Here is a 22,189-nt window from a genome sequence, read left to right on the forward strand (position 1 = left end):
TGTAACAAATTTCAAATATTAAAAAATGTTCAAATTGTTGGTTGGCGTTTCAATGGCAGTTGGTGCCAATCAGTTGTTGTCCTGTGATAATCCTCTCTCGCGAAGAATGCATGCGGACGAAGGGAAGGAAGCATGGGTTGATATTTTCGCCATTCAATTGACAAAGAAAGTTATTGTTATGGCCGATGAAAAGATTTCCATTCCCAAATATTGCATCGAAAATAATCAAAACGATCTTCTCGATGATAATAATGAAAATTCTAATTTAAATCGTGATGATGCTGATGGGAGTGATTCCGATGAAACTTCTTCCAATGATGATCACGATTCTATTGTAAATTTATCAATCGATCAATTCGTACGAGGAATGAAATCAGGCTCCATCCGTTATCATTCATTACCTCCCATACGAGTCATACATCACGGAGCTCGTTACATTTCTGTTCAAGGTAGCGATGCCTATGTGTATGCATTACGGCAACTAGTGCAAGAAGAATTGCCATTTCGGGATTTGAAATTTAGAGCAATCATTCTCAAAGAAGCCTTCGCTCGCGTTCAACTCACGAGTTTACGGGAAAAGTCTCAAGATTCAATAGATAATATTGTATTATACGATTTGTCACAGGTTCAGTTAGTTAACGAACGACCACAAGATTCCGAGGAGGTTTGGCAAAGGACTTACGCTCGAAAACTGAAAAGCAAATCTGAATCATTGAGTTTAGTGAAAGCTGTAGGAGTTGAGCTTTGGTAGGAGCTGTAGGACTCATTCCTACGGCTGTGGTTGGTGGTGTTGGTTATCTTGGCTATAAGGCATACAAGTCCATTTATCCTGATACTATAAGCATTGGTCATGTGCAACCCATCATTCCAAATATTGAAGAGTATTTAGATGAATCACGAAAAAACACACTATTGCAGGTCATGCTGCAATATGAACCAGGAAAGTACAAACCACTGGAAGTTTGTCATGACCAAGGTGTATTTTACACATGTGATATTGAACTATTTTCAATTTATAAGGATATTGTCGATCAGAGAAAAACACTTGGAATCAGGAATGAGCTCATGATACCAGTGAATCATTCTGACCTCAAACTTCGAGAGGTTAAATTATTATTTCTCAAATCTCACTTTCGAAAATTTCAACAACAACAATCTCCAAAGAACAATCTCACAAACACGGAACAAACCAACAACGATCAGCATTCACTGTCTTCCATAGAAACATCCGAAATGGTTATAAACAGCAGTAATATGGCTACTGCTCAACCCAGTGAAGTCAACGAATGCATGGTTTGCATGGAGCAGAATAAGGATTGTGCCTTGAATTGTGGCCATGTCTACTGTAATAGATGTGCCTACGCATTGAAACGATGCCCAATGTGTGACTCGGTAGTGTCAACCAGACTCAAGCTTTACTTGTAATTCCAAATGTACATGTAAGATCTAACTGTAATAATAATTATTGTGAATATTCGTTATTAATTTAATACAAATAAGGAATCAAACATTCTTTGAATCGGACCTTATCATAGAACCAATCGCGGGAGCAAGTTTATCTTTTACAATGTTGAACCTATGGATCGTACAGAGTTTGAAATTCTAAGATACAATTGAGAGATATTCCTGTTATTGGGCTTCCCTCAAAAAATTCTAATGCGACGGTTCTTATCTCGTAATTTTCATGACAATTGCAATCACACGATCCATACTTCATTATTAAAGGTACAGACACAAAGATAATAAGGTTGGTTAAGGTCCGTTCAGTAATTTTTTTCAACTCCTGTCAACAGTCATCAACACAAATGGTCCTTTGGCATCCATCAAAAAACAGCCTCAACTAGAAAAAAAAATGGACATCATTAAATGTGTCTGCATCGGCGATGGTGCTGTCGGTAAGACCAACCTTCTCATCTCTTATACTTGCGAGGGTATTTTCCCTGAAGATTATGTTCCAACCGTTTTAGATAATTATTGTAAAACCGTTGAAGCCGTGGTTCCTCAACAAAAAGTACCATCGGTCATGATGAATAACTCAAATCAAGTACAACAACAACATTCACTGAATGGAGAGGAATTGGCAAAGATGACAATACCTGTCGAAGATTCTAGTAACAATAATAACAGTCATACAAAATCTCCAAATTTGTCAATTACTTCATCCAACGTCATGATGAAAAGTAGTAGTACGGAACCACAACAACAACAAGCTTCTTCTTCTTCGAGCACGACTCAGCAGAATTCTAACAAATTGAATGAAAGTAATATTTCATCGACCTTGTCTTCCACGACGGATGAATTGACCATGGCACCACCATTCGAAAAGGAAGAAACCACTTTTATTTCATTGCAATTATGTGATACTTCGGGACAGGAAGAGTAAGTACTTGACATGTCACAACAATATTTATATGGATTTATTCTTGTTCTAAACACAATCTTTGAACTCGCCAATATTTTTGGAATGACGAAACCAATGGATTGAATCCAACGACAATTTCCCATCGATTTCAATGTCAATGACTAAATTTCATCATACTCACCCCGAATGAAATCCATTATCGACATCACACAACAGATATGACCGTTTACGTTCTGATTTGTCAGATTATGCCTCTGCTGATGTATTTTTATTTTGTTTCTCTCTGGATGATCCTCGCTCTCTTGAAAATCTTCATGCCAAGTGGTACGATGAAGTCACCTCGTATTTCCAAACTCATAAACATCAAGGAGGAGGTGTTTTGTCACTCTTTGGAGCCATTTATTCATATTTCGGATTTGGAGGAGGAACCACTACTGAAGGAGGCAGCACGACCACGGATTCATCCACTATCGTCAATTCTTCTTCATCAGCAACGAATGGTGACAGTCAAGTCACATCAGCAGGTCACAACATTACTGATAATATTCCTCCAATTATTCTTGTAGGAACCAAGTTGGATCTTGTTAAAACAGATTCACAACAGACTTCTCCTAATAATAATAGTAATCAAGAGACTCTGAGCTCAGAAATTCAAATGGCTTCCGATTCCAATCCAAATTCTGCATCCGTATCATCAGCCAATTCACCTTCTTCACTGTCGCCCTCTTTCATGAATCACAAAATTCCAACCGATACTCGTAGACGCAATCAATCCATTTATCACATGTTTGGAAATATTCCCAAGACCAGTGAAAGTCCACAATTGCAAAAAATTAGAGAACATGCACTCAAAGTTAAGAAAGATATTAAGGCAGTGGCTTATGTGGAATTGAGTGCCAAGACTATGGAAAATGTGAATGAAATGTTTGAACAAATTGTCGTTCCAGTTGTGTTAAAGAGAAGACGAGCCATCGAACGAAAACGAAATACCAAATCGGTGACAAGTACTTCATCTTCTTCCTCTCACACAACTTCACATTAATGTATCATTAGGTGTAACAATTTTATAAAATTAATGATGGAATTTTTATCATTTCGAAATTGAGAAGAAAAAAATGATTTCACAATCATCATCAGACAATAACAAACCAACCACCAAAATTACTTTAAAAACGCATTACATTCCCGTTCCATCCTATTCTCAGTATCATCCAGATGAATATGCCGTGGATGGATGGTATCATGAAAAATCCGAAGCCTATCTTGATGATGATTATTATTTAGATATTTGGAATGAATTTGGACCAAAAACATTGAGCAAGAGAAATTTCATGGTGGATGATGTCCATCTCATCAAGATTCCTATGGAAAATAGAAATAAGATCATCATGGTACAGAATAATAGTAATACCAACGTACAAATTTCATCATTGAAAGAATCTACTGGTAGGTCCGGACATGTACTTTATCATGGCAATCAATTCAGATATATTGATCTCGGAGGACCTTACAGTAAAGAGTTTTTAATGTTGGATGAGAAAGTTTGTGATGTATGGTTTGAATATGTTGATAACTATTCAACATGGATCAATGTTCAGGATCATCAAGCCTTTTACAAATATGCAGCTCACATTTGTATTGAGAATTATAGAGTCCATCCAAAGTATTTGCACTATTTCAGAAAAGGACATTTGATTTATGGTTATGATGTAGTGAATCGGTTTATGGTAGCATTGGATGATGCAAATCATGGAGTGGATTTTCATCATGCCTTGTATGAAGGAGAATACTTGACTTACATGTACCCATATACAGACGTGAATTTCTTTGGATTTTTTACATCACTGGGTCGATTTATGTTTCCATCGGGTGATCATATTTTCGTTCTTGATAAATATGAGAATGAACCTTTTTATGCTCGATCATTTATGGCACACGATTCAGGGTTCACATTGTTTTATATCATTAGTCATCGAGGGAATTTATTTCGATTGGAAAAGCATGGAAATAATATTTCACTCGTGAGAGAAGATTCTATCAAGGACAGCCTCTCGTACATGACCAAACTACGCAGAGGAACATGCTTGTTTAAGACGAAAAGTGGAGAGTGGATATTTAATAGTAAGGCTGCCAAGAGCAATTCATTTCCATTTCTCAAATCGAAACAAGTATTTGGACGATTGGAGAACATTCACATGTTGCTTGGATTAAAAGAGAAAGAACGTAGAAAGACCAAAAGCAACATTAGAGGACGTAACATTATTTTAGAAGAAAATTTACTTCCACAATGCATTGATATTAGTGGTGATGAAGAATGTGTCATTGGGTTTTTAATGGAAGATTTTTCGTTCTATGTGTCCAATGTTGCAGACTCCAAGAAGAAGCAATTGAAATTTATGTTTACAAAAATTGATGTCTTGCAATATTTGTCTTCTTTTGGCCTTACGAGATATCAATGGACCAAACCAAGTACTTCCTATGAGCAACGACGGCTGAAAATTTATTTAACTGAAGCTAATTCTAAAAATGTTGTAATCAGAGCCTATGTGGAGAGACGATCAATTGTCACCCATGAATTACTGAGCTTGTTCGACAAACTGCACAGTAGATTGTCAGAGGCATTACAATGTACGGATCCGTTATGTGATATCAAACTCACTACCCAGGAAATAAAAGAAAATTAGGTGTTGAGTTTATTATAAGTTCAGGAAGGACAAGACCGAGTTAATGCCTCCAATCTCATTTCTTTGGGGGTTTGGAGTTACCGATTGTTTCTTAATGGAAAATGTGCTACTATGTTCTGGTGTTCTGTCAACGTTAACTGCAGAAATTGCATTGCCGTTTGTAATTGATGTTGATACGGATAAACTTTTCACATGACCAGGAGGCGTTGGAGACGAGACGGGATAGAACACCATATAGGAGGAACATTTGCAATTACATCCAGCAGGACATGTTTCATGACTCTTAAACCAATTTTGAATATGTTCCACATGCCCACCATGGTTGCAATTAGGACAATAGGAAACGAGTCCTTTCACAGGTATTCTACAAAGCGAGCAATGTAAAAAGGATTTCTTGGGATTCAGCACTCCTGATGAATTTTGTGGTTGATGAGGAGTCAAAGGAGATTGGAGTGGCGTGGTGGTGCTTGAGGTGGTGCTATTGCTTCTTCTTATGCCTCCACTGTTGTCACTGTTGGCAATTGTAGCTGGAGAAACAGATGTCGTTTCTACATCAATCACACATTCTGAGGTTCCGTTCATGAAGCGTCGTGCGGCTTGATTGGATTCATTGTATTTCATAATTTCACATCTCTGTAAATGAAGTCCCCAACTTTGAAGAAGTTTTGCATAACACAATCGAACATGGGCCATCACCGGTTTCAATTCTTTCTCAAGCAAGTCTGTACTGGCAATCAATTCAATGTTCTCTTTGGACATTTCAGAATTGTTTGGAGTAATTGGAATAAAGTCCCACGGACGTGATTTTGGACCAACATCAAAATTCAAATGTGAGTTGAGGATAACATTCGTAGGTTGTGAGCTAGAAGCAATTTCTGAAGAGACCAATTGGTAAGAGAGTTGCAATATACAAGAAATGATGGCACATGTCTGAATATCATGCTTTGAGAGGAAGTGCGACAAGAGTTTTTTCACAAAACGTCTACCTAAAGCATGATTTGACCAAACGGCAGAAGGTTTCACAGAGTTTGATTTCGTTCTATCGTAAAAGAGTCGTGGATCCAAAATGAGAGAGAGAATTTTCCACATCTTGGCAAGATCATGCTTACCCTCTTCGAGACAAATTTGGGAATTGCATAAACACACATCCACAGCACTATTTCCAATAACTCGATATTTTTGAGCAAGGGAATAAGAAACAGGCAACAAGTGCTTGATGTCGTAGGTGTGAATTCTAGGATCTGTTCGAGTGTCATTGAAGAAAATATGTCTCTTTTGATCTGCTGAGAAATTATTACTTTCTTCAGCGTGCTCTTCTTCGCCCATGTATCCATGATTGGAATAGTATGATGTATGTCCTTCTTCACTAGAGTCGTCGTCAAACTCGGCAGAATAATAGGAGTCTTCTTCTGTAGAGTCATCATGATAATCATTGTAGACCGACGAAAAATAATTGTTATCTTGTTCCTTGTCTATATCCTTAATACCATCAATAAGGTCTGACCCATCATGCTTCATATCACTGTTATTACTTAAATCCTGTGAAATAGTCATAGCTTCGTTTATGCTACTATTCATTGAGTTTGTCATGGCATTCTTTAAGTATTTCTTATCTTTTTTGGTGCTTTTTTTTCTTCGTTTTTCTTGAGTTTCGTCTCCATGCTCTTTGCTTCTGCTTTTAATCGATAAGGAGAATGGTGTTTTCAATTCTTGAACCATATCCAAGTAGTATCTATAACCAAAATCTACGTCATTTTTTTTCTTATCATTCTTGTTAGAAATGTCTTCTCTGCTTTTTCTGTTACGTAAACTGCACGAGTTGAAATAAATAAGATCTCCTGACGGAGAGAACCGAGCTCCGCTAATTGGATGTGCAATATAGGTATGCTCGTCTTGTGAAACGGGTTTGTCTTTCAGTAAATTTACAATGTTGTCTGAAGTGTTTTCAGAGGACTGCTGCTTGTCATTGACTTCTTCGTCGAATGTTTTTGAAAAATTGGTTGCCACCAAGTTTGCACTACTCAGAACTTTTGGCATTCCAAGCGAAGAAGGAGAATTGAAAGCGTTCATTCCTATAGTCGTAATACTATCTTGTTCATTTTCTCTGCGCTCTCTCCATTTCATCTTTCCCAAGATGGATACCAGAGATCGGAAGCAACTTAGCATACAGTTGTGATGTTTCAAAACATCATCATGTGCAGCTGATGTCAGAGCTTGTTTGATCGTCTTCAAGTCTTGCACGGAAATAAAGGATCGAGATGGAAGAAAATCAAAGGATGGAGCAGCGTTAATAGGATAGAGTTTAGGGAAAGTGATTTTTAGCTTTAGATCGTTAATAGCAACTGGTAAATTTGGAGAGCTAGCTGCCCTAATAATCATGATAATACCTAGAATGCAATACCGTGCTTGCTCGCTCTTATCCATCTTTTCAAGATTTAACTTTGTCTCACATTCTATGTTTTCTGACTTTTCGTTCTGATTTGCCTTGACCCTGGTGCAAAACTTCAAATTATTGAAAACAGAGATTATTTTTTCAATTTCATGATCGAATGTTAATCGTGTCACAGGACTTCCTATAACGGTTTGATCAAATAACGCAGATGGATCTGTTTCAAAAATATGATCTGGAATACTCGTGATGCTCCACTCGTTTCCTAACAAATGAAGACTCATCATACCGATTGGTGATCTTGAAGGAATGAAATTCTTATCTAAGCTACTTGAATTGTTATCCTTGCTATTGCTGGCTGAAGTAAGGCCATCAGCGTTGCTCGTCAAATCTTCGATAATTTGTTGTGTAAAATTCCAAAATCGAATACTCAAATCTTTTGACCACGTTACTAATTGATGTTGATTATTATTTTCGATCGTCCTGAAATCGAGACACTTAATCTCGTCCGTATGCCCCGAGAAAATACTGATGTTTTCTATAGGTTCAATAGTTGAGGCAGAAGAAGTAGATGGGCTTTCTTTGGGTATGTGATTAGTTGATCCTCCTTGTGGATGATTTAATCTCCAAACTCTTACTTGGTTATCTTTTTTAGAAATTGATACTAATCCTTTTCCAAATGGTGTGTATTTAATTTTCCAAACTGGGAATGCCACACGTTGAGACATTATTGTTTGATGTTGTTCATAGTCCCATACTTTGATAAATTTATCTTGTGATCCTGCAGTCACTAGTTCTGTTGCGCTTGTTGGGCTCCAATCCATAGAAGAAATTAGAGGATGGTGAGCTGAAATGAAAGTTAGGAATTTGTTTGTAGGTGTTGTGGATGACGTGCAAGTTCTGATGTCCCAAATTCTGACATCCACATTGTGTGCAGATGCTATTATATGTGAGTCGATTGGATTCCAGGCAACTAGGCTTGGAATATCTGTATATGAAATGAAGCTTGCGACTTTACATTGGGTTCTAAAATGTTTTTTGAAGAAAAATTGTAGTAAAATTTAGAACTAATTATTTTCAAATTGTTGAAAACTTACGAAGGCAGTCTGGTATCCCAAATATTCACATATCCATCACCGCTACAAGTTGCAATCTTTGAATAAGATGCATCATGAGGACACCAAGAAATAGCGTTGATACTTCTCTGATGCGCTTGAAAAGATCTGTTTTGTTCAACTTCTGCAGTGAGTGTTGGTTGATTGTTCAAGAAGCCACCAGTGCTAGTGAGAGATGATCCCAAAACCCCTCCTGATGAATTTATAAATTGAGAATTGGAAGACGTTCTTCCTCTGACTCCAGATGATCCACCAGCAATGGTTGCAGATGAAATTGATGACAACGAGGAATTTGAACTCATGGGACTATGCAAAGTAGACGAAGAAAGAAAGCGAGTGGTGTCCCATATTTGAAGTACATCTCCGATACTACAAGCTAATAGTGGCCTATTGAAATCATGACCAAACTGAACACTTAACACCTCATTCTTCTTACTCTTTTGGAGGAGCAGGGTGGGTTGGGACGAAGTATTGACAGTAGTAGAGGTGACGGAAGAAAATTGTGAATTGGTGCTGGTGAGAGAGGAGGAGAGATTTGAGGATGATAGAGAGCTGTTGTTACTACTGGGTGTTGGCAATCGAAACACTAACAAGCCGTTCCGACTACATTATGTCAGATAATATAAATTAATTTAAAATTAAAATAGTTAATTAACAAGAAGCACTAACCGCATACTCACCTTCCCAGAGCCATCAATTCACCACTAGCATCAATGGAAAGATCATTTACACCTTGAACTTGCCGAAGAGAAAATTTTGTACTTTCTTCATTGCGGGCCGAGTGTTGCCTATTATTATTATTATTATTTGAAGATGTGTTCATTATTATGTACGGATCGTTTGAAGAGGGATCTTTTGCTGTATATATTTAAATTAAAATGGTTGATGTTTTGTTTGTAGATGATTCTTTATCCGAAGAAATATCTTGATGAATAATTATTGTTGTGGTCAATCAATTTTCAAGAGGTCTGAGAAGGATCAATTCAGATCATACAATGCACTATGTGTTTCAATGTACAAAACCAATAATATCACTATTCGTGGGATGATGATGCCAACACCCAAAGCCTTCGCTTGCACTTCCGAAATGTGATCCGACGACCGTGTATCGTTTGAACACAATATTTTTTGCGAGTTTTTTATTGGAATTGGTTTCAGGGCTTCAAAGAGTAAAGGCGTTACCAATTCAATGGGCAGGGGTTCTTTTTTTTAAATAAGGCTGAATCACATAAATAGAAACGTATGGTTGATGAATATAAACAGAACGTTTGGTTTTGGAGACATTAATATATTCATCTTAAGATGAATATCGTTTAGCTTCAATGAAACGAAAATGAACTGAATATACTTCCAACATCACAGTTAATACACTTCTTTCTGTTGTTGGTAATTCGAGGTTTGATTAAGGAAGCAATGAAAAATTTCATCATTTATTTAAAAAATGATAAAACGAGCAGCAGCACTCGGAATTAGAACCAAACATCTGCTTCAATCCTCATCACATACTGGTATTTGGAAGCCGGTTCGGAACAGTGTTTGGAATAATAGAATATTGGATTTAAGTCTGTTCTCTGATACTACTGCGAAGAGACATTTTTCATATCGCACTACTCCACATAAAGCTGCTGAAAATACGATCACGTTTTCTGATGATTTAGATATTAAATTCTCGTTTGATTATCGGAATATATATCCTATCATTCATAAAGTAAATGAGAGTAATATTCAGTTTGTATTTGATGCATCAAAAAGACAACATTTATTGGACACTCTCGAAATTGGAATGAAAATTTTGTTATCGTCCAATGCAGAAGAAAAGGTCTCACTGACTCATCATGCACATTTTTTACCTTCCGACAATGATACACCCAAAGACATTGCCACTAGGTCTATAAGCAATTCTCTTGACGAGGGATTTGAAAAACAACTCTCAGAATTACGAAACAAGTATTTGAACGAATTTTGTGGAGAGCATTACATGCCTGGACGGCCTGAAAAACCACTGTTAGTTGAGGACGCGAGACAGCTCCCAAAAAGCTACAAACAAGCCAAAGTTAGTTATCCTATACTTTTACTTCACAACATGGCCCATATTGAGCTCAATGCAATAGACCTCTGTTGGCATACGTTGATCATGTGCCTATTGAACCCAATTATGGGAAAGTGTAGCAATGTTTATAACGAATCTAGTGAAATAGCATTCCATAGCACAGAAGAGTCTCAACTCCATCTTTTTGATTTTATGAACGATTTTATTAAAATTGCCAAAGATGAGGCAAGACACTTTACCGACCTTTCCGAGAGATTGAATGCACTAGGTAGCTACTACGGTGCTGTGACGAGCCATAAGGCTATATGGAATTTGGCCCGAGACACTCAATATTCTCTCCTTGAGCGAGTGGTTATTGGCAATTGTGTATTGGAGAGTAGAGGACTTGATTCTGGAGATCGCCACATTTCCAAAATGACAGGTTGTGGTGATATGATTTCATGTAATATTGTTCGAACAATATGCCAAGAGGAAGAAGATCACGTACGAATTGGAGTGAAATGGTTCAACAACATTTCACAAGTACTGTTTAAGAATTTGGAGGGGAGTGTTGTTGAGCTGCCGTCATCATTCGAAAATTTCCAAAAACAATTATTTCAACAAATTGTTTTGAAGTATTACGGCCCTCTTCCAGGTCCATTCAACCACCAGGCCAGAACCGCTGCAAACATGCATATGGATTGGTATGAAGAAATTTCACGGGAAAAGATTATGAAAAAGTAGTAATGGTGGCACTATTAGTCGTTTGGAGTTGACATGGTATCAAATGTTACATTCGCAAAAGCATATATACATACCTTATGTCTGCTTTTCGACCAGTATTTTTATTTACATTGAAGCTCGAGAAAATTATTTCTTTTGAGGAGCAGATCCTTTAGATGTTTCTCTAATATTTGCTTTAAATTGTACAAGGTGATTGGCGAACAATGTCTCCTCACAACTCTTTTTTGGCTTATGGGAATGTGTGGTTCTAAGTGAGGTGTCTTGTTGATGGAACCATCCCACCGTTTGTGCGCTTGTTTGTGGCTTGGAAAATCGCTCTGTAGGTTTCTTGGCAAGGTTTTCTCTCGTCTCTAAAAACAAACGATCTTGCTCTTGAGCCGTTCTGAGCATTTCTTCCTTCTCCGGTGTGGCTGGCTTTTGACTCTTTGAAAGAAGATTGTTGACAGGCTCACCTACGGTCTGTTCAAATTTTTCGATTTGTTCTGGTGCCAATCGCGAAATTATACTCTCGATCAGTGCTTCGTCCTTATCTAAAAAATGTTTTCCTCTCTTATTGGGCTTGTCTGTAACCACGTCAACTAGTGGTATTCAAAAAATTAAGAATCATAGAATTATGTAGTGTCACGATGATATTTATAACATAAATAATCGAATAATTCCAATAACCGTTATTAAAATTATAGTCATGTTGGAAATATTTCTAAAATTTACGAGAACATACTTCTTCCAGGATGAGTTGTATATTCCTCCTTCAGTTTATAATGCTTGTGCTCTTTCTTAAATGTTTCTGTATAAATTGAATTCAAAGCCACGGCATCAAATTTATCGGCCCATGATTTTCCTGTTGTTGCCTTTCCTGACATGATGAATTTTACTTCCGACAATATTTACAGTCAATATTTATCAGCTGTATTCAATATAACTCTAGAGAGAGATGAACACGATGTTTCTCCAACGATGAATCAATATCGGAACTGTTGAAAGTCGATATTTTTTTTCTTTAAATAACTGTAAATTGATCAGGCGCCATCTAGAGCCACATATACCAGCGCAAAAAAATTTGACAAAACAAATATTTTGCAGCTGACCACACCGATTTTTAATAGAATGCCTTCACGATCAGAAACATCAAAAAAAAACACAAAACGTCGATTTTCATCCAAGAAATAACAAACGCCATCAACGGGTTTCATCCAATCATATAAAAACATAACAAGGTAGATATATCACATTATAAAATTATTACTCTCATATTTTGATCATCATCATCATTAATATCATATTATATATATTTTAAATCATCACACCGTTAAGATTGAAAATGCCACCAAAGAAACCTTCCTCCACAACACCCAAGAAACAAGCAATACAGGCCATGGTCTCCCAAAAGACTCCTCGCCGTTCTGTTGCCTCTTCTTCTTCTTCCTCCGAAGATAGAGAAGCACCCAAGATTGAAACCATCACTCCACGCCGATCCACCAGTAGTAGCAGCAGCAGCACAGTCTCCTCCTCCAAGAAGGAACCAACGTCATTGACAAAGATCTCCAAGGCAGAGCCATCGTCCTCCTATAAGGGTACCCGTATTCAGAAAGCAGGCAAGAAGAAGGCAGAGGCCTCATCCAGTCAGAAACGACGAAAAACACCAGAGGAATTGCAACAAATTAAACCATCATCGATCAAGAGATGTGCCCGAATGGCTGGAATCATGCGTCTTGGAAGGGATCATTTAGCCATGGCACGTGAAATTATTGATAGCGACCTTGCTGAGGTGTTGAATAAGGCAGCAACATTGACACTCTACAAGAAAAGGAAGACCATACAGCATGTCGAGTTGGCAAAAGTTGTTGAGAGTTTGTGGAGAATCAAGTTGTATCCATTTGCTGATAAGAATGTAGATTATGCTTCTGCATTGGATGACAATGAAGATCTTGATAAAGATTATACTGAGAGTGATGAAAGTGATGCAACTCACGAGAGTGAAGAAGAAGAAGATAATTGAACGAGAAATGTGACCATGTAAATAGTTGATATCAACCCATATATGTGTATAAAACAATAATTATTTCAAATTTTGTAAACGGGTTAGAATTTTGTTATTGTAATTTGTTCAAGACAAAGAGCTTGAACTTAGTGAAAACCAATTAAATCAAAGATACTCTCTCTTCAACATGATAGAACCCATCGCTGCCATTGGGTCCTTTCATTCGACACAATAGTATTTCTCCAATGGTCTCAATGCCTTGATCCGTAGCTGAAGCTCCAAATACAGTGTCAAATTTGTGACGATACAGATACTCTGGGAATGCTTTTGGTGAATTCTTCTTTTTGGATTTGCTCGTTTTTGCAAGAGTACAGTGAATTTGATTATTGATGGTAGCATCAACCTTGATATGATTTTCCTTAAGTTTTTCATAAATACAAGTCGACAAATCTAAAAAGTTTTTCTGTCCTAGTTGGTGAGTAAAGCTTGGCTCTGAAAAAATCACCCTTCCCTTCTTGAATGCTTTGTCTTCAAATGTATGAACGCCAGATAACTTGAAAGAGAAAGGAAATTGTTCTAAATTATTTTGCATAATTTTCTTCAAGTCCTCTTGACAACTTTTAAAGATTTGAATACAATTGTTCAGATCATCTTGTGTATCGAGCGTCAAGACAAACATGGTAAAGTGCATCTTTTCACGTTCAATGAGATAATCTTCCAAATCAAATGCTTGATCCGTCTGACTTGTTGATTGAATTCTATTCTTATGTTCAAGTAATGCGGAGGCTTGCCAACTCATGACATCATCCAGAATAGATGTTGAATTGATTTTTACTGCAAAGAAGTGAGTGGGTCTAGAGTCAACATTATTGGATGATGAATTTTTATGATAACCTCCTCGTCCACCTCCTCGTCCTCCACCTCTTCCTCCGCCTCTTCCACCTCCTCTATAACTGTTATTATTTGATGATGAACTCATTTCCTTATTTGATGATCTATACAGTAGAGAATGAAAACTTCTAGCAAACCAAGGTTCCGATCTCCAATAAAAACAAGAATTGGTTGTTAACTTTAAGTGTATTAAATGATAATCAATCACGTGGCAATGATGATGACGATTCCGAACAAGCAATCGTTGAATATTTTTTAAAGTCATTTTTTGTTTTTGCATTTGATGGAAACTCTTTAAGGATTTCTGAAATGGTGAACCTTGAAACGTTGATGATGGTTCAAGGTGGAAATTGTGGAATCTCACATGATCTGTGAACACGAGTGAGTTCGTGTTATGTGAAAAAGTGTGTTCAAGAAAGATGATATTCATCAATCCTTGCATGAAATCAATGACAGAAATACATTGATTATTATGTTCAACTATATCATACATGAATGTAATATCAACTCTCAATAATCGCTCGCTTTCATTAAAATTTCAGCCAACTTGTTCAAATATTTTCCATCGACTTCCATTGAGAATTGATCCAAAGCAGTCGAATCAACATCAATCAATCCAATTAAATCCTCATGTTCTTTTGCTTCTTCTGAATGTAATTCTGTTCTTCTTCTTGTCAACATTAATGGTACACAAATTTCAGAATTGGATGCACTGTCACATGCAATATGTCCAGAAAATTCATGAACATTTGGAACACATTGAATTTGTTTAGACACAATACAAGTTCCACACACTCCTTTTCCAAATTTAATTCGAGTACATGCGAGTTTACCATGAAATGGACCTAATACTAATTCTTGTTTGGATAATTCCAATATTGAATTCTTTTTCTGATCAATGAGATAGAAACCAAACCAATTGATGGGATGATTGAATTCATATCGAAGTGTGTGATAAAAAAGAGAGGCACAATTGGCGAGATTGGCTATTAAATTTCGTTCTCCACTCACGACACTTTCAATTTCTGAGAGAAGGCGTTGATAAGTCTCTTCCGAGATGGGTTTCTTTTCATCGGCTTGATGATATGTGTGTGAAGATTTCATCGATGGAGACTTTTTTTTCAAGATACAATTATTCTCACCTACTTCAATCGTTGGGATCTAGATTTTTGTGATTCTGAACATTTTCAAGGTTTTATGAAATTCCAAAAGCACTCTCAAGAAGGTTCTTCAAAAGACATGAAGATTTATTCAAGAAAAAAAATGAGTCAAAAAGCCATTGCGAAATTACGGCAACTTCGAACGTCATCCAAGAAGCAAGAGCTGAACAAGGCTAGCACTGCTCGGGTGAAATCGGAAAAAAGAAATGGAGAAAAGAAGAAGGATGAAGATTTTGATGAAAATTTTTTTAGTTATATGAATGACGATTCCTCGGATGATGAAATGTTGTCTTCGGAATATAAATTTGATCCATCCATCTATGGACAAGTACTTGGAAAGAAGAATGATAAGGAGAGTAGTGTTTTTGAACTTGCAGATGAAAATGATAGCGAGGAGGAATTATCAAGACATTTGGTGTTTTCAACAAACAGTGATAGCGACGATGAAGAAGAACTCCAAGTAAAAGACCTCAAGAAAAACAAAAAGAAGCAAAAGAAGGAAAAGCAACCAAAGCAGCAAGTTCATACGGAAGAAGAAATGCACAATGTTGAGGAAGCTGACGAAATGGAGGATATTCCACAATCTTCATCTGAAAACTCCACCACGAAAAAATCAAAAGATGAAAATGAATGGACAGAAACTGAATTGGTAGAAATGGACAACAACCAGTCAAGTTCTTGGAAAAAAGTGAATTTATCTGATGAAGACGCGTTTGCATGTGAAGGATTATATTCACTTGAAGTTTTAGATACCGATGACGATAGTTACAAAGAAATCATGAGACAACTTTACGGAGATAATTATGATAACAGCACAACCACGTCAGCACACAAGAAAGAAAACAATGAAGAAGACGACGGTGAAGACCATGAAACAACTGATACCAGAACTGAGGAAACAAGTAATAGTAGAACACCTGAGGAAATAAGAAAAGAACGTAATCGAAAGAAGAGAGAGCGAAAGAAGAAAGCTCAGGAAAAGAAACAAGCAGCTGCTGCCTCCAGCAACAAAGATGACAGTACCACCGATGAAAAACAAGAAAATACTGAAGAGGGCACTGAGCAATCAGAAGAAGATGCTGAAGAATCAGAAGAAACCCCAAAGCAATCAGCTCCCCAAGAATCAAAGACAGAACCTGAAAAGAAAAAGAAGGAAAAGGCAGCGGAGCTGAAAGTTGTCAATCAAGATGCTGATTCCATTTCATTGGATGAGTTGAACGAAAAGATGAAGGCATGGAATTTTGATTCTCAAGTCACACTCCATGAACAAATTATTCGAAATTTATATCGATTGGGTTTTTACACACCAACGCCCATCCAAGAAGCATCTATTCCAAAGGCCTTAGCGGAAAAGGCTGACGTTTTAGCAGCAGCAGAGACTGGATCAGGTAAAACTCTTGCGTTTGCTCTTCCAATCATTGAGGAATTACTTCGATTGAAAGAACAGGGCGAAGATTCCTTATCTAAATTTGAAGACACTTCTGCAACAACAGGAGTTGATCTTAATGAAATTGGTGTCAACAAGAAGCGAAAGAAAATGTTACGTGACGTGAAAAAAGACATGTTCCGACTGAAATCTCTCATTTTGTTACCAACAAGAGAATTGGCAGTACAAGTTTCCACCCATATTCAAGCAGTGATTAGAAATACTCCTATTAAGGTTGTAAGCTTGCTAGGAGGCCTAAACGAAGAGAAACAAATCAGAGAGATTCATGTTTTAAAGCCAGATATTATTGTAGCAACTCCTGGAAGATATTGGTATTACATTGACAAGGGCATGTTTGCTTCCAACTCTATTCTTGGTCTTCGATTTTTGGTGATTGACGAAGCAGATCGAATGGTTGCAGATGCCCACTTTTTCGAATTACAATCCATTTTGAGATATATCACTGTAGAGCGATTCAAGAGAAGTCAACAAGCAAATATTTCACCTGAAGACGTTCCCTCACTTCGAAAGTTTATCTCATCCGCCACACTCACCTTCATTGATGACAAGTGGAAACAAAAACTTCAAGACATGTCACAAGAAGAACAAACAAAGCTTCAAACCAACTCAAACAACTATACTTCTACATCTGCCGACGTGGATGAAGATGAAGGAGAGGAAGAGGAACCACAACCTGAAGAGTCAAGTTCTGCAGACAAGAATCTGGACAAACAAAAGAAGAAAAAGAAGAAAGAAAGCAAAATTCAAAAGATTATTCAAAAGATTTTGGCCATACTTGACATGCAAAATCCACTCATCGTGGATCTTACTACATCCAATCTCCTCGCTCACACTCTCCAAGAAGCACACATTGAAAGCACAAGAGAAGACAAAGTCCTATATTTATACTACTTTATCACACTCTATTCTGGTCGTACAGTGGTTTTCACTAATAACATTAAGGCAGTGAGATTTATCGGAAATGTTTTAAAAGAATTATTTATTAAGGGACCCAATTCAGGTGAAACAAAAACTTCAATTGTTTCGCTTCATGGTAAGATGGACCAACAAGCAAGATTTAAAAATTTGGAAAAGTTCAAGAGACAAGAAAATTGCATTCTCATCACAACTGATGTGTTTGCTCGAGGTATTGATATTCCAGATGTGGAAAATGTGGTTCACTTTAATATACCTGCAGATACCAAGACGTATATTCATCGATGTGGTCGTTCAGGACGTGCCGGAAAACAAGGTTTCAGTTTAGCAATTGTTGCTCCAGAGGAACGTAAACAATATTTCCACATTCTTCGTGACACCCAACGAGAAGAAACTGGACTACCAACCTTCCCAATTTCTAACCCTGATTTACTGGAAGTGTTACGTAAGCGTATTCGTCTTGCCATAGAAATTGTAAAGCTTGAAGAAAAGAAAGCAGCCAAGACACAAGAACAAGATTGGTTCACAAAACAAGCCAAAGCATTGGACATTGAATTAGATGATACCTTCTTTAGAGATTTGAAACGAGACCGTGATTCAAAGATGAAAGGGCTCTCCAAACAGCAAGAACAAAATCTTTCAAGAATGAAGAACGATCTATCAACTCTGTTGAAGCAAAATGTATTCATGCAAACGAAAACAAGTCAAAGTGGATCCTCTCGACTTTTCACAGTGGGTGATCCAGAAGTATTGATTTAATTAAGGCACGATTAAGCTCAGCAAGAACAGAGAGAGCTAGAAGTGATTTGGAAAGACAAATGGCTGCCGATGAAGACAAGAAGCAAAAACAATCAGGAGAAGGTTCTAAAAAGAGAAAGAGAAAGTCAAAGAAAGTCAAAGACAGTAAGAAGGTAAAACAAAATGTCTCTAACAATGATGATGGTGACATGGAAGATGATGAATAAATTAGTTAAGTTCTTTTGATAATTTTGATGTATTATATTTTTTGGCGTCAAAGTGTTGACAATTTAGATGTCTTAGGCTTGTTTGGCAATGTAATAAACTGCAACGTATTCAAGTGTAAAATTAAAATTCAATAAATCGATTCATGAAATCAATTTAGAAAATTAAATAACGCAATTTAAAATAATTTCTCTGTAAATATACTCATGATCCAATACCATCACAAACGTACCATTATTTCCTCTAATAAAAGCATCTTCATAATTTCCAGTTAACACCCCGTCCACATATTCCTTTGTCTGTTCCAAAGCCACATTCATATAACCATCCAAACAAGTTAAAATTCCTCTATATTCCGTTCCAGAATTCAATTTTACAATCACTGGTTTTCCGACAATTTCACTTCGTAAGAATTGTGTCGGATCAACATTACTCGATGATGGTGTAGACATTTTTATTATTAAATATTTTTAAAATCATTCACACGTTCTGGCTGCAACTTTATTTCTTAGAGCACTTTTATTCGATCACGACGGATTCGAATTGAGGACGGCTCGATGGGTGTGAGAGGATCTTTCGTTGACAGTTCTGAAATTCTAGGATGGGTTTCGATCGACCTGAGGTAGCTAGTATACTGTCAGACTCCTCATGACCGATTAGTGTCTCAGTATTCAACACAACAATAATTTATATAAGAACCTCCCGCAAATGTATTATTTATAATGTACAACACATGACTCTCAAGACAAGTAACAGAAAAGACCAATATCTGCCTTAAGATGCTGGAAGTTACGGAACAAGGCATCCTTTCTTTCTGTAAATAGACGATACAGGACTGTATTTCCCTTAGCGAATCGTATCAAAGTGAAAGGATCTTCTATAAACTCCATAATATTGACCCAGTATTCATCTGCCAAATCTGAAAATTTAACATCAAGGTTTTCAAATAGTTTGACTGTAGGTTGCGAGTAGTCAATGGGTGTCTTTGGAAGAAGCGAGCAAAACGATGCCGGATTATTGTACCTTAATACAATATCACAAAAAAATGAAATATGATCGTATTCATAAAAAACCCATTCTTCCAATGTCTTGTTCTGTTCTACAGAATTTTCAGTTTTTCGTTTCTTTGGGTTATTCAAATAATTGTCTTTGTAATCTTTCATGAAGGCTTCTTGCAAAATATTTGATGGAATGCCTCGAATTTGACTACAATGACCCAATCGTTCACTAAGTTTTGCGACACGTGAGGGATGAACAAAGCCCATACCATAATCAGTCTTGTCATTGTAAAACTGACATATAGTCAATAAATTAGGATATCTCATATTTTCAATTGCTACTTGTTCTTCGGATTTAGTGCCATTCTTTGCCTCATATTCCTCAGCTAAATCTTGTTCAAACAAAAGCTCTGAGGCCAATAACTCTTCGAATTGTGTTTCATCGGACCAACAGTTCTCCAATTTCAATTTTTCAGCCAACTCACTATACATATGTGTAGCTCTATATCTAAAAGTATCAATATATATTTGAGGCTGTTGATGGTACAAAAATTGTTTCCAATCATTTTCCGACCGCAAATTCCACTCATCATCCTCATCATCATCAACCTCATCATCATCCGCAACCTCATACTCATCATCCTTCTCAACCTTTTCCTCGACTTTATTGTCCAATCGTTTCCGAACTAATGCAAAGATTTTTGAATTAAATCGTAAAAATGGGCATGTACGAACCTGCCTCTTCCAACAGACGTAAATTGAACATGATCACAGTAGTATCAACACCCATTTTTTTATCTTGTTTTTTAAAAGCAAGTTTCACGAAAAATCGAGAGGCTACTTGAACCTGAATCAAGTTCAAAGCATGTTCGACCGGTAGTAGTTGCTGTCATTGTTTGAAAAATGTTTATTAATTCAAAAATACAAATACGAGGAAGTCTTTCAATTCTTTCGAAATATTGAATCAAGAGAGACGCTTTGGTGGCACACCAATGATACGTGTCATTCCAACCTTTAAATATAACAAACTCTTCCTTAATCACATGAAACATCTTCATCTAATATCTGTTTTGAGTGTATACTACATCTGATTTTAAGGTTTACAACAAAGTATGTTTAATAAGATCACACTAGTGAAATTGGTTAAAAATAATCAAAAAATAAAAAATGGAATCTTTGAAACATAAAATTTCAGAGGTGGTTCATCACTTCATCGAAGAAAGTACATCGGAAGAGCAAGGAACAAGATTTAATCATCATCATCAACAAGAACATCCTCATCAACACCAAGAAACAACAGCTCATCATGAACATACATCATCCTGCTCTCAGGTCGTTCATCATCCATGCGATCAATCTACGAGATTTAATGAGAATAATCATCATCATCAGGATCATGCTTCATCGGAAGAGGAATATCCACATCATGAACATCATACAAGCCAATCAACAAGAATGGATCATCATGAAGCTCCTCATCATCCTCCTCACCATGAAAAGTAATCATGATCTCTCTCTGTAATAATTTTCAAAAAATTAAAATACATAATCGTAATTGAAAAACATCTATATCATAGAAATGTTAAAATTATTTGGACTTGATTTTTTGTAATTGAGTGGTCAAATTTTCAATCAACTTGTCATAACCACCCAATTGCTCACAACAATGAATAGCCAATTTGATCGTTTCAACATTATTTCGCTCAATGGCAAGACTTTCTTCACATGCTTCTAGTGCCTCATCAAACATTTGTAAATCCCTAAAATTCATGGCAATGTTATCCCATGCTTCAAACAATTTTGGATGAATTTTCAAACATTGTTTGTATAAGGCAATTCCTTCTTCCAGATCGCTACAATTCAGTGCTTGATCAAAGAGAGAGGAATACTTGTCATAGACCTCATCAAAAGTCTCTACCTTATTATTGATGAGCAAAAATCGAGTATAATCCGTAAGTTCCAAATATGTGAGAAATCCTCTGAGCTCTGATTCTTGAACAGATTGTTGACCGTAGAGAATAAATTCAGAGCTTGACGTTTCGTCTTCTTCTTGAAAGGACATGACCGAATTCAACGGGGAATGCATGATTAACAATTTACAATGTTTTGAAAGGTATTCGCTTTGAGCATCTGTCCATGGTTGCTTTCGAATCTTGTCTAACATTTGTTCCATATGTTTGGTTGAATGGTCATTCTCGTCTCTTATTTGTGAATTAATTCGCGTGCAAACTGCTTGGTAAATGGTTTGTGGATTTGCCTCGAGAAGTGTTGTCCATCCTTCAGGAGGTTCAATTTTACTGGTTCTCAGAGAGACATGATAACAATAATGATCATCACCTAATGAATCAATTTCCAGAATTTTGGTAATCAAGAATGAATGAATGTGGTCATGATTCGACGAAGTTTCTCGTTTAATAATGACATCTCCCTTTTGAAACAAGTGAGACATTTTTCTGTGTGGAGTAAATTCGTTTTTGAAATTGCATCAGAACAAGAAAGGACATTATTCTT

The 22,189-nt window shown here is 36.7% G+C and overlaps 14 protein-coding genes across 14 annotated transcripts; 7 read left to right on the plus strand and 7 right to left on the minus strand.

The window, feature by feature from the left end:
• Positions 1 to 25: 25 nt before the first annotated feature.
• C9374_013232 (uncharacterized protein) lies at positions 26 to 1,425 on the plus strand (the record flags this gene model as incomplete). Its single annotated transcript, XM_044689086.1, has 2 exons — positions 26 to 664; positions 811 to 1,425. 2 exons carry the CDS (start codon positions 26 to 28, stop codon positions 1,423 to 1,425), a joined length of 1,254 nt encoding a protein of 417 aa, XP_044553641.1.
• Positions 1,426 to 1,852: 427 nt separating this feature from the next.
• C9374_013233 (uncharacterized protein) lies at positions 1,853 to 3,404 on the plus strand (the record flags this gene model as incomplete). The annotated part of the gene is made up of 2 exons (XM_044689087.1): positions 1,853 to 2,379; positions 2,579 to 3,404. 2 exons carry the CDS (start codon positions 1,853 to 1,855, stop codon positions 3,402 to 3,404), a joined length of 1,353 nt encoding a protein of 450 aa, XP_044553642.1.
• Positions 3,405 to 3,477: 73 nt separating this feature from the next.
• C9374_013234 (uncharacterized protein) lies at positions 3,478 to 5,046 on the plus strand (the record flags this gene model as incomplete). Its single annotated transcript, XM_044689088.1, has 1 exon — positions 3,478 to 5,046. The coding sequence occupies one exon, from the start codon at positions 3,478 to 3,480 to the stop codon at positions 5,044 to 5,046; it is 1,569 nt and encodes a 522-aa protein (XP_044553643.1).
• Positions 5,047 to 5,058: 12 nt separating this feature from the next.
• On the minus strand, positions 5,059 to 9,373 carry C9374_013235 (uncharacterized protein; the record flags this gene model as incomplete). The annotated part of the gene is made up of 3 exons (XM_044689089.1): positions 5,059 to 8,461; positions 8,533 to 9,153; positions 9,231 to 9,373. The coding sequence occupies 3 exons, from the start codon at positions 9,371 to 9,373 to the stop codon at positions 5,059 to 5,061; spliced, it is 4,167 nt and encodes a 1,388-aa protein (XP_044553644.1).
• A 618-nt stretch (positions 9,374 to 9,991) lies between these two features.
• On the plus strand, positions 9,992 to 11,323 carry C9374_013236 (uncharacterized protein; the record flags this gene model as incomplete). The annotated part of the gene is made up of 1 exon (XM_044689090.1): positions 9,992 to 11,323. The coding sequence occupies one exon, from the start codon at positions 9,992 to 9,994 to the stop codon at positions 11,321 to 11,323; it is 1,332 nt and encodes a 443-aa protein (XP_044553645.1).
• Positions 11,324 to 11,449: 126 nt separating this feature from the next.
• C9374_013237 (uncharacterized protein) lies at positions 11,450 to 12,186 on the minus strand (the record flags this gene model as incomplete). The annotated part of the gene is made up of 2 exons (XM_044689091.1): positions 11,450 to 11,901; positions 12,045 to 12,186. 2 exons carry the CDS (start codon positions 12,184 to 12,186, stop codon positions 11,450 to 11,452), a joined length of 594 nt encoding a protein of 197 aa, XP_044553646.1.
• Positions 12,187 to 12,644: 458 nt separating this feature from the next.
• C9374_013238 (uncharacterized protein) lies at positions 12,645 to 13,322 on the plus strand (the record flags this gene model as incomplete). The annotated part of the gene is made up of 1 exon (XM_044689093.1): positions 12,645 to 13,322. One exon carries the CDS (start codon positions 12,645 to 12,647, stop codon positions 13,320 to 13,322), a length of 678 nt encoding a protein of 225 aa, XP_044553647.1.
• A 142-nt stretch (positions 13,323 to 13,464) lies between these two features.
• On the minus strand, positions 13,465 to 14,283 carry C9374_013239 (uncharacterized protein; the record flags this gene model as incomplete). Its single annotated transcript, XM_044689094.1, has 1 exon — positions 13,465 to 14,283. The coding sequence occupies one exon, from the start codon at positions 14,281 to 14,283 to the stop codon at positions 13,465 to 13,467; it is 819 nt and encodes a 272-aa protein (XP_044553648.1).
• Positions 14,284 to 14,705: 422 nt separating this feature from the next.
• On the minus strand, positions 14,706 to 15,299 carry C9374_013240 (uncharacterized protein; the record flags this gene model as incomplete). The annotated part of the gene is made up of 1 exon (XM_044689095.1): positions 14,706 to 15,299. The coding sequence occupies one exon, from the start codon at positions 15,297 to 15,299 to the stop codon at positions 14,706 to 14,708; it is 594 nt and encodes a 197-aa protein (XP_044553649.1).
• Positions 15,300 to 15,458: 159 nt separating this feature from the next.
• C9374_013241 (uncharacterized protein) lies at positions 15,459 to 18,476 on the plus strand (the record flags this gene model as incomplete). The annotated part of the gene is made up of 1 exon (XM_044689096.1): positions 15,459 to 18,476. One exon carries the CDS (start codon positions 15,459 to 15,461, stop codon positions 18,474 to 18,476), a length of 3,018 nt encoding a protein of 1,005 aa, XP_044553650.1.
• Positions 18,477 to 18,754: 278 nt separating this feature from the next.
• C9374_013242 (uncharacterized protein) lies at positions 18,755 to 19,132 on the minus strand (the record flags this gene model as incomplete). Its single annotated transcript, XM_044689097.1, has 2 exons — positions 18,755 to 18,780; positions 18,913 to 19,132. The coding sequence occupies 2 exons, from the start codon at positions 19,130 to 19,132 to the stop codon at positions 18,755 to 18,757; spliced, it is 246 nt and encodes an 81-aa protein (XP_044553651.1).
• A 288-nt stretch (positions 19,133 to 19,420) lies between these two features.
• Positions 19,421 to 20,468, minus strand: C9374_013243 (uncharacterized protein; the record flags this gene model as incomplete). The annotated part of the gene is made up of 2 exons (XM_044689098.1): positions 19,421 to 20,364; positions 20,414 to 20,468. The coding sequence occupies 2 exons, from the start codon at positions 20,466 to 20,468 to the stop codon at positions 19,421 to 19,423; spliced, it is 999 nt and encodes a 332-aa protein (XP_044553652.1).
• Positions 20,469 to 20,845: 377 nt separating this feature from the next.
• C9374_013244 (uncharacterized protein) lies at positions 20,846 to 21,181 on the plus strand (the record flags this gene model as incomplete). Its single annotated transcript, XM_044689099.1, has 1 exon — positions 20,846 to 21,181. One exon carries the CDS (start codon positions 20,846 to 20,848, stop codon positions 21,179 to 21,181), a length of 336 nt encoding a protein of 111 aa, XP_044553653.1.
• An 85-nt stretch (positions 21,182 to 21,266) lies between these two features.
• C9374_013245 (uncharacterized protein) lies at positions 21,267 to 22,127 on the minus strand (the record flags this gene model as incomplete). The annotated part of the gene is made up of 1 exon (XM_044689100.1): positions 21,267 to 22,127. The coding sequence occupies one exon, from the start codon at positions 22,125 to 22,127 to the stop codon at positions 21,267 to 21,269; it is 861 nt and encodes a 286-aa protein (XP_044553654.1).
• Positions 22,128 to 22,189: the final 62 nt, after the last annotated feature.

This window comes from Naegleria lovaniensis (genome assembly GCF_003324165.1).
Source record: "Naegleria lovaniensis strain ATCC 30569 chromosome Unknown tig006, whole genome shotgun sequence".
In the NCBI taxonomy this organism is placed as follows: Eukaryota; Heterolobosea; class Eutetramitea; order Acrasida; family Naegleriidae; genus Naegleria; species Naegleria lovaniensis.